The sequence below is a fragment of the Zootermopsis nevadensis genome, unplaced genomic scaffold, assembly GCF_977971745.1.
Source record: "Zootermopsis nevadensis isolate Lab colony 2312 unplaced genomic scaffold, Znev_1.0 Znev_ptg000029l, whole genome shotgun sequence".
Lineage (NCBI taxonomy): Eukaryota > Metazoa > Arthropoda > Insecta > Blattodea > Termopsidae > Zootermopsis > Zootermopsis nevadensis.
In genome coordinates, this window is record NW_028259161.1 from 555185 (window position 1) to 568655 (window position 13471).

Genomic DNA, 13471 nt, shown 5'->3' on the forward strand with positions numbered 1-13471 from the left:
ATTCGCGTTGGCCAAAGCTGAATGTAACAGGTCTTCTCGAGGCTCTCTTATTTAATTTCGGAAATCAACTGCAGATGTTATATATGGGAAGGAAAGACGATTTCGGCTATTCAATAACGGAATATGCGAAGGGGTCGACCATTGCAAGTCTCAAGAAACCACCCTGTATTCGCTAGTAAACACCCAGAAAGGATAGCCGATAACGTGGCCGAGATCCGAACCGGACACTTTTCGGATACATGTCTCAAGCGTTACCGCTACAGCATGCTCGACGACGCCGTATCAATTGCCCAGGTTATGTGGAATCAATAACAAAATAAAAGAGAATCACGTAGATGTGAAAAGTGGAAGTCTCTACAGCGACCGCCCTTCCCAGAGCGGGGGGGAAGGGCAGACACTCTTGGAGGCAATCAAAATGAGGCGGTGATTAATGAGGAGAAGTTGAGAAAAACTGGTATAATAGAGAAGAGAAAATCACGCCTTGCTGGTCACTCGAAAAATGGTTTAGCTAGAAGTTTTTTCGCATTAGCGCAGAAGTGGGGTTAGAACTCTATAACAAGAAGGGAGGGGGGGGAGAAAGTACTGCATAGAAAATGTTCAAGTCGATGAATCCTGACGTTCACTACAATGGATAACGTAATTATATTGGGACGCCCATAGTTCGAATCTCGGCTTGAACTCCAGCGTGCCTGTAGTTTTCTGTGATGTTAATAAATTCCGCTTGCGAAACACAAGGCAGCCGCCGCCAAATCTTTATCAGACAGCTATCATCCGGCAGCCAACAGCCCACTGCGTAACTCACGTAGCTGGAAGATCGTGGATAAACACGATTCACGTTTGTAAAACACAGAAAATCACTGAAAGTGGTAATTGAACTGATATTTACAGAGCAGAGTAATGATACCGAAGGTTTTGTGTGCTCATTTGATACCTACCAAACAGACACAGACACAGACTGATATACAGGAAGATAGCTACAAACAGATACGTCAGAAACTTATTGCATCAAAGTCGCATCATCCTGTATATGCGAGTGTGCGAATATCCTCATTTCGAGACGTCTCAGATTGTGTGCTACGGAGCAGTGTTGTAATTTATACCGAGGAAGGTATTTAGAAAAAGGCTCCGTGTTGTTTTATTCAGGGAACTCAACGGACGCCGAGGAGACTTCACGATTGATTGCATTAAAAAAAAAGAAGAAAGGAAGAAAGACAGCGTCAACGTAGTGGTTCTTGTTGTTCTGGAGGAAATTCCCTACAAATTCTCCTCCCTGAAAATTTATCGTTCATTGGCCTCCTTCATTTTCGGAATTAAACTCCATCAATCTATGTCCAGCAATCCTAATATGAGCCGTCCCCACTGCCACTGCCCCTTCAACGTCACTGTACACCCCCTCCGCCTCCGCCCCGAATCCCCAAAGCCATCACAAGCCACGAAAATGAGTGCGCTTTATCATCGTCTTGTCAGGGAGCGCGTGGACGGACCGCACTGCGAATTACCGAAACAAAATACCGTGCATCAATTCACTGAGTGGCTAAGGAAAACAGGTAACATGGACCACAGACTCCTGGAATGGAATGCTCCTGCAAGACAGCCAGTTGGAAAATGGGACAAAGTAAAATGGATCTTAAAACTAAGGTTGCGAATGAGGCGAGCTGCTGGCAGGACTGAGGACAGATGTCAGGAGGGAGCATTTCTCTTCTGTCATCATGACTAACATCGGGCAATTAAAATGCGAGTTTGACTCCTTATTGCGACGAACTGGCGTCTTCACGGGGCAGAAGATCGCGTTAGAACAGGGCCCTTACGTGCACAGGAAAGGCAAACCGAGCGAAAGCACTCCTGCCGCAAGCGGGATTCGAAACTGTGATCCCAAGTCTGGAGAATGCGTGTGGCCCCGGTGGCACATGCGCACTTCGTGTCTAGCTGAAGAAGAACTGGAGCGGTTGCTCTCTCATGCTGCAGAAACCAATTTTCCTCTTACTTAGTTTTATTTTTCACGCATAGAAAACGCTGTTGTTTAAGTTTTATGCAAACAGACAAATGGCTCCAAAGAGGCAACAGGTAAAATAAGAGTTCCACTTACGAAACATTTTGAATGCGAATAAGAAAACAGAGGAAGGAAAAAGCCTATAATGGGGACAGCTGAAACACTGGAGTGTTCGAGCCACCGTGCAGCAGCTAAGGGCGAGACCGGCCTATGAGCCACAAAATATCGGACTGCAATTTGGAAAATTACTTCTAAAGCGAATATTTTTTTATACTACAATTCGGGAAACGCGACTTTTACATTGCCACCATGAGAAGGAAGCTTAAAACGAAGAAAATGTTTCACTCTGTACGAAGGCGACAGCAAGAAATATACAGTATTAATTACGCAATTTGGTGATACTAATTTCAAACAGTAAAAAATTTCGGCTACTGGCTGAGCGATCGGGGTTCAATCCCCGACGGAGAACTTTCTTCTGGCTCTGAGGGACACCCAGCCTCCAGCCCAATGGGTACCGGGCTCCTTTCCCGACCCAGCCCTCTTCTGTTTCTTTGCATGGAGGCTATCACCTCCCCCTGAGTCGCCCACTCTGGTTGGCCGGCTGACCCTCACCTAGTCCAATTTCTGACCCCACATAAATTATCCAACTCAAAATACCCACCACTTCAGTCACGAGGATGGACACAGTGTGTCCCTCTAAAGCGTTTCTATCCAGCAACAGGTCCAGACGGCATTACAACCCAGAAGACCGACATCGGCATCTGGTATATATGTCTTTGCCTTTTAACGACAGTTTCCAAACGACTTATAGCTTATCAGCCTACGCAGAGTCGACCGCGAGGAAGACGGTGAACAGTGCATTCGAAATTGTGCGAAAGAAAGCGAAGCGTCATCTATTCCCAGGGACTACCCACGAAAATCTTCAATGAGGATGGCCTAGCTCTGACCAGAAAATCGAACCCGGGGCCTCCGAAATATGAAGCATAAGTACCAGCAACCAAACGGCAAAGTTTTGTCCTTCGCGACTTGATGTGACCCCGTCGACGCCTGATCAAATATTTTCCCTGGCATTCTGTTCCCGAATCCTTTCAGTTTATCCTGCCCACTCACATCCCGCGCTGACAGTCTGCACACACAGTCGTGGCAGGCTGTAGCATTGTACTGAAACCCAAAGATTGCTTGTATTGCTCTTGATGGAAAGCTGGCGGGGAGGATCGATTGAGACTATGACCACCCACCTCACGTTCTCAACTCATTCACCGGGGGGAGACACCGCATTCAATATTCAAGACCCCATCATCTAAAACTTCCGTTCCCAAAAATATAAAATGGATGAATTTTTGTAGCTTTTAAAATAACTGCCACAATATTAGCTGCGGGCTTCTAACGACAAAAGAAAAGAAAACAATTGAAGTATTTTTCGTGCGCTTTAAGCTCCGAAAGCCGAAGCTTTGAGAGACCAGACGGCAAAGAACGCGTAACAAAGGTAACGGACGTGCGAACGACGATGAATGTGACGTGTGGACAGAGGAGTCAACTTACTGCTACACCGTGAGAAAGTGGCAACACTTCCGATGTTAGGGAGGGGCTTGACTGCTGACTCAGCTGGAGCCTAAATTTAGGAGACAGACAATTTCCCGAACCGTAGCATTGTCCCAGGTTTTCGACATAAGATCGCGCAATAAAAATGCTCTTTCATAGGCCCTTTCGAGGATGCATTTCATGAGTGCATCGATTTCTGTGGGTTGATTCATGAACAAAATTATATCTTGAGTTTTCTTTTTTTCGGATAGCAAAACGGTATCCGTGACATTATCTCTATAACGAGTTCTATCATATAAATATAAAACCACGGTCAAATTATATTTCGAAGGCCCTAGGCACACCGCCTATTGTGCCTAATCGATAATATGACCCTGCCTAAAATGTATCTAAGCGAATGGAGACTGGCCTAAGATGGCGTACCATAAATATAAATCGATTCGACACGTCAGTACTGATCACTGAATGTTTGACTACAAGCTTCTGTAGTGTCTGAAGTGTGGACAGATGTTACATGTGCACCTAATGTTAGTATGTGCATTTTTAAATAAATATTTCCGAAACGTCTACAGTTAAAATTTTAAAGAATTAACAAGCAAACACACGGAATAGCAAAGGGGAACTACACTGTGCTATCAGATCACTCACGTATCTAGTACGTCATTTATCCCGAAGTTGGCTGCATCTGTCTTCCACGCCATAATCTAAAAGCACGAGACACCCCAATGGAAGTAATTAGTAACAATAATGGCTTACTTACAAAAGTTTTCGCTGGAAATCTGTTTCAGTAAAGTTGCCACAGATATTATACTGATGATGCTGATAAACTGTCACTGTAAAATCGTAAGAGAGATACCGAAAAGACATCCGACTGCACACAACGCTTCATAACGTCACTGACACCACACGCCATTTCTCACTGCAGTTGAGTACCAACACGACGAACCTAACGGCGCAAAATTTAAAACGACACGACGAACAACACGTGTCAATAACACGCGTGTCGTTTTAGGCTAGTCTCGCCTAAAGCAAGAGAATGAGTATTTAGACGCTGTAAGTAAAATATACACTAGAACATGATGAAGAAGAACTTGAGCTTCTGACAGCGTCGAGTGCGAAGACGGTTTTCTTTTGAGTTGTAGCGCAATGTAGTCTGGTAGAAGTTTCCCAGCGTTTCATAAATTCGGGCCATGAGACTACATGACCCTATAACCCAGAAAACAAAAGAAGCTAGCGAAAGAAACTGAATTTAAAAAAAAAAACTAAAATGAGAGTAAACTTCACGTTACAACGTTGCTTATCTTGTTGCTAATGCAAAGATGAATTTGAATTAGGAAATTATGTGGAGAACGACCTTATTACGTTGTGTGTTGTAACGGTGGCTTATGTTTCATAATTTAAGAGTAGCTCTCATTGACATGGTGATTACTACTTGCTCTTCTCACAGAGCACACAATGTGTGTTTTAAAGAGGCGTCTGCCAATGCGTACACTATTTCATAAACTACTTGATGGATCTCGACAAAATCTGGACAGATGCACTCAAGGTTACTGGGAAAAATATTATGTTAGTGTCGGTTAAGAATGAGTGTATCCATTCTCTTACACGTCTGCAGGGCGTGGTATCTTCAGAACTGAGGACAATTTTACATTTACGTAGTCACATGGCATGTAGTAAAGACCACATTAAGACTACATTTATTTAGAACACTCTTGGATGTTGTGAATCATTAACAAAGTACAAGGAAACAATTTTTTAACACTGCCGGATGCGATGGCTGAGGTGTGATTCGCTTGCAACAGATTTACTTCCACAATGGGCAAGGATCGAATCGCAAAGAACAAATTCGGACGATATGAAGATTCTTCATTTGGGTGTACTTTCCTGTTACCTTGTAAATTTAATTTTAAATATTCCGTGACAATTTTGCTCAGGCATATTCAATCTCCGAGTCACTTTTAATGATAACATACACATCGCTGCCAAAACCCCAAGTGTCCACATCCTTTTCTGATATCCTAAAATAACAAACATTCTGCAGGATTTGAGGTTTTTACGGCGGTGTGTCTGAAGATGGCCGTCTTCTGGCTTGTTGCGCCGTGCAGTCTGGGCGATGACGAGGGCAGCAAGGACCTCTGAAACGTCGGTGAACTTCTACCAGACTACGCGGCGCAACAACCCAGAAGACAGCCATCTTCCAACACACATTCTGATAAATTATTTATAAGCTGAGTGGTTTACAAGAAGTCTCTTCAGTTTTGTTTGCGGCAAGAAGACTTTGTTGTGAGAAGACGGATGGCGAAGGAAGATGCAATAACTTGGTTGGCCACGCGTATTCTTGGGGAATTAACACACATGTAGCGATGTTATTGCTTGAGAATACACGTAGTTGACAAGTTGAAGCACCGCCGGGATCAAGAATGCAGCCACCGACCACGACGGATATTAATTCAGCGGGGATTGTAACGAAATTCCTTTTAGAGCCAGACGAAGAGCAGAAGTCTGTGGCGTGCCATTTGGCTCAAGACAAGCTTCGAAGCCAATCGATTGCCAATCACACACATGTTGCTATATATATAATATGGGAGAAGTGTGTTAAATTTGGTACTTGGAAGGTGAGAAACGCACAGATAATCTGAGTGAGGGGTCGCCCTCTGTGTGGAGGGTAAGGCGGAAGATGGCTGTCTTCTGGGTTGTTGCGCCGTGTAGTCTGCTGGACCAGGTTACACGACACTACAACTTAGGGCACAGCCATCTTCGGACTCACCCCTAGCGAAAAGCTCAGATCCTGTACGGACTGGGAAGACGTTGTCTTCAAATGCTATATTACGACGAGGAAGGAGAGAGAACAATTTTTTTTAAGAGAAACTTCTTTTTTACAAAAGATGTAGTAGCTTATAAGAGAATGACAGGATGTGCCAAGGGTGTGTAATTGAGTAAAATGTTAGAATACTTGTTTAAATCTAGATTTCTAGTTATAAGAATGATGATTGTGTACCAGTTTAGAGCCATTAGAGATTGCAGTCCGCAAGAAAGCCAAGTATTAGTCGGACAGTCTTCTGCGCAGAGAATTGAACTCTATGAATAAATTAATGAATAACGAACAGCAGTCAGTCAGATGGAAGTAGGCCGCCCTGTAACAAGACCGGAAGGCTGAGCAGAGTGCTTCTGAGTTTGCAGACGTTAAGTCGAAGCGAGCACAAACAATTAAAGCACGTGGTTCAACAGTCATTTGTCAAGGCTGCAATGTGAGCTACCGAAATGTCTGAGAGAACCATCTTTACATCAGTATCAAATGCAGTCATACCAACCTCCATTTGAATGGCTTAAAAGTTATGGAAATGCTCGAATTAATTATACCTCATGGTGTATCAGAGGCTGCCTCTAGTAGAATCAGGTTCATGACCGAAGGGAGATTATGTATGAGTAGTGACACTTGTGCGTTGTCTGCCTTGTAGTCCAGGTGCCTCAACGTGGCACTAAAAACTGTGATTTTTGGTGCGCAATCAGATTAACGGTTGCTGACAGCCCGACGTCTCGTGTCTTATGCTCGTTCAAGAAATTAATATAATTAGAGATATCGCTACAAGTAGCAACATACTTATATTTAATTTTTTGTGAAAGAATTCCACGTTGCAGTCAAACATGACTAATTAGTAGCGATGCTACGCCCTGAAGACACGCAAATGTTTTCCAGTCTCCGGGCCCGGAACATGTGCTCTTAGTCTAATGTTCTGTAACTTTCACACATGTTGCTGCATTAGCTCTTCAGAGGCTCATAACAACTCTCGCAGTCGAATTTGGATGCATGAATTTTTATACAGAACTCAAGAAACGTTCTCAAACTGTCTTTCCAGAAAATTACAACCCTTGAACTTACACTGTACAAAGGCTTTCTACCACATGACTCCGGGTTTAAAATAAATTTTATTTCATGTTTCTAATTTCGCAGATGGCTGCCAATGCATTTAAAGACATCGCCACATACACAAAGAACACGTTCAGCTGAGCACGAAGCTGTCAAGGGGACAAGTACAGGGGAGAGACGCTCTCTTCGTAAATGCATTTTACGTGGTTATAAAGACGTGCGACAGTGGTCTCGTATCGTCATGGAAGAATCTGCTTTGGACGTTATCGACTGTCTGGATAAAAATCTAGGCTCTATAGCCCATAACGTCTCGGTGGCTCGCTCTGTCTCGGTCTTGGGTGTGAGGCCTAGCGATAACGAATTGCACTAACGAACAGCCTCCACACAGCGGCGACCATTTCGCTGTACCAGAACCAGAAGACGGAGCCAGCCCCAAGAATGTCATCTATTTTGTTCGGACAATGGAAAGCGTTCAAAGAAACTTCAACCACGATCTATAGCGAACCGGTCAATGCAATCAGAGACAAAAACACAATTGCCTGTTACTCGGTCATTACGAACATCAGACTGAATGTTGTAGGTTGTTTTAACCACCATCGCTGTTGCCAGAAAGGTAAAATATTTCTCACAATGTACTGGGATGTTAATAACTGTATTAACTGAGGTTTGCATGGCATATTGCTGAGGAAACTATAAAGATTACATACACATTTCCACAAAGGCGCAGAAAATAAATTGGAGGTGACTAAATATGGAATCGTTGCAAGCAAAAGCGACGATATGTAATATTTCAATTAAATGACTAAATTTGAAGGATTATTTTGCAGTTAGAACTCTAATTCCTTAACACGCATGAAAGGATAAATAAAAGTATAAACTCCTCTGAATAAGCGCATAATCAGAAGATATATATAAATGGGATAGTAATCTGATCTGAACCTGTGAAATTCTTTATATATTTAACTCGTGAATGATGCAAGGAATCAATATTAAATTTGGCCCTAATTAGTTTTATACTATTACTGGGTGCATTACTCATGTCGGTTAACCGTCATGGAGCACCTGCTTGTTCGCTAATTAAATGTGCCGTCTTCCTCCCAGTCCTCCAAGAGTACGTCGCATTCTTCCGCTGCGGTGCGTAAAGTCCATCGGCTCATTAAAAATAAAGAGTAACATTTATATCTATACCGAATATTTTTTAACACAATAAATTTATCGTTTAATTTGTTTTAATAACACGTTGAACGTTCAATTGTCTCGTACGTAAAGAGCAAACAGTCATTTTGTGGCCGTGTACTTACATATCTTCACTAATGCTGAAAATCTGGAAAGGATCGTGAAGTTGCAAATCGAGATGAATCAAGAGATGGCGGAAACGCATCCCAAGTTCTGTTCTTCAACGCCTGCTAGGAAAACAAAGTGATATATTAAAAATTCTTTACATTACTTTCACAATAACATAAACTAATTAGAAACGTCGATATGCATGTTATATGAAATTCACACTTTCAAGACAACGTACTTCGAGAAAGAAATTTGTCTTCATCCACTACAAATTACTTCGGATCACCTACGCGATGCGACGTAAAGAACACCTTCGGAATGTCAATGTACTCGTAAGAGTACACTCTTCCGATCTCGCTTAAATTTTCCATCCATTCGCATTAAAGGAATGCCGGCGTGTAAACTGTTACAGAGCCGCTGTAATTCAGTTAGCTTCATTCCGCTTAACAGCGTACAAGATCGTGTGTTCAGGAGAGCCGATAAGACTGTATCTGACGACAGCCAGCGTACTTAATGCAATCATGGGTCTTGCCGTTTTGTGAGACACTTTATGAGCGTAATTATTAAATAAAGCACACTGCCCCGTCTGTCTGTCGTCCCCGCGTGTCTGTGAAGCCGTCGCGATGACGTCACTGGCATCGAGACCCGGGGTAAGAGACCAGATTTTCGTCCGGTGTTTCTGACTGACCGACCGGAGCCAGGCAATTTGACGTTATTTATCACTAAAACATTCGAGAATCTCGTCGAAATTACCTGATTAAATGGACCTAAAATAAAATAGTGCAACTCGTTACGTTTTAATTCAGAAAATAAATAAATAAATCGTGTCCTCCTCATAACCGACAAAAATATATTTCAGGGTCGGGGCTGGGTTGAACCCGCAAGAAACTGCCCTCACAGTATGGCGGAGCCTGAATATCTCACCCTAGACGTTACCCGTTTCATAAAAATTCTCATGAAATCTCACTTAACGCCAAACGAACTCTGCCAAAATCCGGAAGCTGCAACAGCGCGAACGTCCACCTGCCGCGAAGCTCTGCCGATCAGCGGCAACTGGCCGTCCGTGGCGCTCGCTGTACGACGTCCTAATGGTGGACCGACGAGGTACAGCAAGTGACTTGAGAAAATCGTGATTTACGAGGGAGACGGCACATGTCTGAGGACCTCCGGAAATGAAATTACGGACAACTGTCATTTCTGTAAATGCCACCAGCGATCACATTATTATCTCTATACGCGTGATCACGCTTTAAAAAACACGTCATTCACTAGAGAATTATTAACAGCCTTTTAAATTACACGTTTTTTTAAAAAGAAAAGCTGATTAGTACTTTGCGTGCGTTGTAGAAGATGGACTATTTTAAGCGTTTAACGGAGGCTTTGTCATATCAGTGCGCTTGTAGAAAGAAATAATGGCAGTTTTCTTTATAACCTGCAGTTCCCACATGTTTTATTTCACGTTTTATTATCTGTTCTGATGTCGCCATGTTTTGACGCAAAGGTGCACTGAATGTCTAGAGTTCTTGATTTATCGTTTGCTTTATTTTATATTCAAGGCGTCAGGTTTATTATCACGAATATTTATTGGTATAGTTATAGGTATCCCATCAGAGTTCAGGCAGAAATGTTGACACACAGCACAAGGAACGTGGCAGATTAAGGATCACTTCAAGGAAGAACTCGGACCCGATCAGAAGATTGATCTCACTGGATGAGTTGTGTGGAGGACAGTGCGATGCAGACATGGCGCTGCTAGCCTCTGACCTCCATTCAACTGTCTGACACTCACCGGAGAAACGTCGACGGCGAAGATACAAGAACGACGCCCGCGCATTCGCGGCAACAAGAAATGTTTCGGCTCTCTCGTGCCCACGGCGATCGTGCAATAGCTTCATTAGTTGGCTAAACGTAACGGAAAAGTGCGTGGGACGAAGTCCTTTAGAAACGATCTGCTTGCTAAGAGTTTTACTAAATCTGAAACTTAATTAAGGTGTTCAAAACCTACCGCAGTTGCATCCCATCCTGAACTAGATTAATCCAGTCCACAAGGCGTGTCTTAATACTTATTTCTTTCATTCATGGCGTTCACACACTCGTGACGCCATTAACCTAACCTAACCTAACCTAACCTCGGTATCTGTTTCGTCAACTATCAGGCTAAACAAATAAATACCCGAGACAATGCGTCCGCTCGTTTCCACCGGCACAAATGCCGTGCAGTTCCCGTTCACTTTATATACACGTCATATCGAATGGTTCGTGAAACAGCGGCACACGGCGCACTGTCTGGGTATTTTTCTCCGGAGGCACTACAAATACGAGGCCACACACTCCAGCTTACACCACCTCAAACTGTTTACAAAGGCGCCACTTTAATTTCATTCTTCAACCTCGAATGTCTCTTAACAGGTCGCCTTAAAAGAGGATTCATAGGTAAAATTCACATCAGTCTGAGGAAGCATGGTCCATCCCGTATTACCGAGTAGTTTTGTGGGGATCCCGTCGACGGGGAATCCAATTTATGAGCACGCATACACATCCATTTCCTGTTCCTTGCTGGTGTGGCAATCAGAAAATCAATATCTTTGATTTCACCTCTGGTCTGGGATAACTTAAATTTATAAAAGTAAATAATAAAATAATTGGCCAGCTTGAAGACTTCAAAGGCCCGCTTTTACAATATCGTAGAAACCGTAGTGATGATCTGTCTGTCAATAAAGGAGCTTCGACTAGAGTAGAAGTTTCAGTAATCACAGACGTGCATTAAGGAAAGGAATTTTCTTCTAAGACAAATTACTAAATCTCATTCAGAAAATATTAAACGAGTTAATATGTTCTGATGATAAGTAAGGGAACAAAAAAATCACTTAAAACATTCTGAATATTTTAAGAACTTCTTTGTACAGAGTGTTTTTTTTCGTCGTAAGGGAATGCTGCTGGTCCTGTCGTCTCATACTTGTGTAAATAACGGGCAGATAAAGTTCCTCAACATTTCATATGCATCTTTAGAAAGCGTATCAGAAAAGTCTCATCGTTGCCTTACGTGCACACGAATGCAAAAAACAAAGAAAAAGATAAAAACACGCTGCTATAAAATGCATAAAGTATCAACGCGAGGAAACTGAACTTTCTTCGAAATACCTTCGTCTCAGGGGGAATTCAAATAACAGATGCGGCGCCTGGGGGCGGAAGGGGATCGAAGGGGCGGTTTTGGTGGGTTTCCTACCACCTTGCGCACATGTCCTAACGACCCCCCCCCCCCACACACACACACCCGACACTTCTCAATTTTATTGACTTCTTCTGTCGCCTGTCTACAGCGATTATTTTTAAGTGCATCGTGGGGAATACTCGCTCCGCACCCCAAAGCCGAGATTTGATCGATTCGAAAACAATTTTCTCGCCGAGGCTGGGACAAGAGAGTGCTAATTAATATTTTTAACAAATTCATGAAGGCGTTCTTTTCTACAAGCAATTAAGACGTTCGTCGTTCACTCGCAAGTATTGTCGCTGACTCTGTCTGTCGTTAGCCATGACGAAATATCGAAGAGTAAATATAAAGAAGTCGAAACGACGAAAGATGTGAAAGGAAAACAACACTATTTTAACGAATTTCTAGTGCCTTTCCAATCGAAAGAAATTAATGAACTAAAGTTCTGAAATCAGGGCGGGTAAATCAGTATCATTCGTACGAATCAAACCGCTTCGCCTCCTGCTTTGTGCGCAGACCGATCACATTCAAATGCCGTTCCTACGTAAATTCTAGACACTCCATAAGCCAAGAACACAGGGAAGAGGTTCACAAGGCAAAATTTGTCGCGATTCAGTGGTTAGCACTCTTTCGTCGCGTTTCGCAGTCCCCAGGTCTGATTCGCTCCGTCTCTCCTTTCGGCACAACAAAGGAAGATGCCGAGAGATGGTTTCTCCGAAATGAGTCACGTCATTCGCGAAGCTCGGTTCACAACACGCGCGGCATTAGACGCAATATAACTTCTGCAGTCACGGAAAGAGCTCCCCAATATAAAATTTAGTTAAAATCCGTTCAGCCACTCAGGTGCGAGGCCGGACGAGCGGGCAAAGCCGTTTTAATAGGCGGTCCTCAGGTATGCGAACACCCCTGCAAACGGGCCACAATGTAAAACATAAGCGCTTTTAAGATGAAATCTTTTATTTTAGGCAATTTTAATGATACGTTTAACAATCTGACAAAAGATTACAACAACTTCTGAGTGTGCACTGTGATTACTTTAACGGAAGGAGGTTTGTATCTGCGATAAATGCACACATCAAGGCTACGAAAAAGGTGAATTAACAAATAAAGTGTTTGGATAAAACATTTTCTCCCGTGAAGCACACATTTTCATTCTTGTAATTCTTCGAGTCTACAGTAAGTGGAATTAAAATTGCACTGTGCCAGTACTTGGCGTTCAGAGGAGGGGAACATAAGAGCGGTCGGTTTCCCGATCTCTCAGACTTCCAGTCGACGCTGGAATTCCTCCTTCAGCTACGAGGACGCTCGATGACTAATGAGCGCGCCCTCCATTCCCCGCTCTTCGCTCGCGTTTTAATATCTACTGAGACATAATTTATTTGACTCTTCGTTATGACCACTTCCAGAGCAATGGATACGAGAAGAAAGCAAAACTTTCCTCTTCATTTCCCGACGTCCTACCTCTGCCCTTTCTCAGAGTAACACGCGTTTCATAACGCATGCGAAGAAATCGTGTACAATTACAATCGCGCATTAATCTACGTGTGGACCGACGTTGTGGCCACCGCAACAGGTA

General features: G+C 43.1%; 1 protein-coding gene across 2 annotated transcripts in view; it reads right to left on the minus strand.

The window, feature by feature from the left end:
• The window catches only part of LOC110837873 (membralin), a 294281-nt gene that overhangs the window by 109671 nt on the left and 171139 nt on the right, over nucleotides 1-13471 (minus strand). The window contains exon 15 of one of the 2 annotated variants that reach the window (XR_015537727.1): nucleotides 8702-8806. Coding sequence is in view for 1 of the 2 variants with exons in the window: in XM_087358271.1 (XP_087214397.1) it covers nucleotides 8760-8803 (44 nt within the window). In the remaining variant the exon portion in view is untranslated. Of the gene's footprint in view, nucleotides 1-8701; nucleotides 8807-13471 lie in introns of those variants that run through there. The other variant, XM_087358271.1, reaches the window with a different exon arrangement.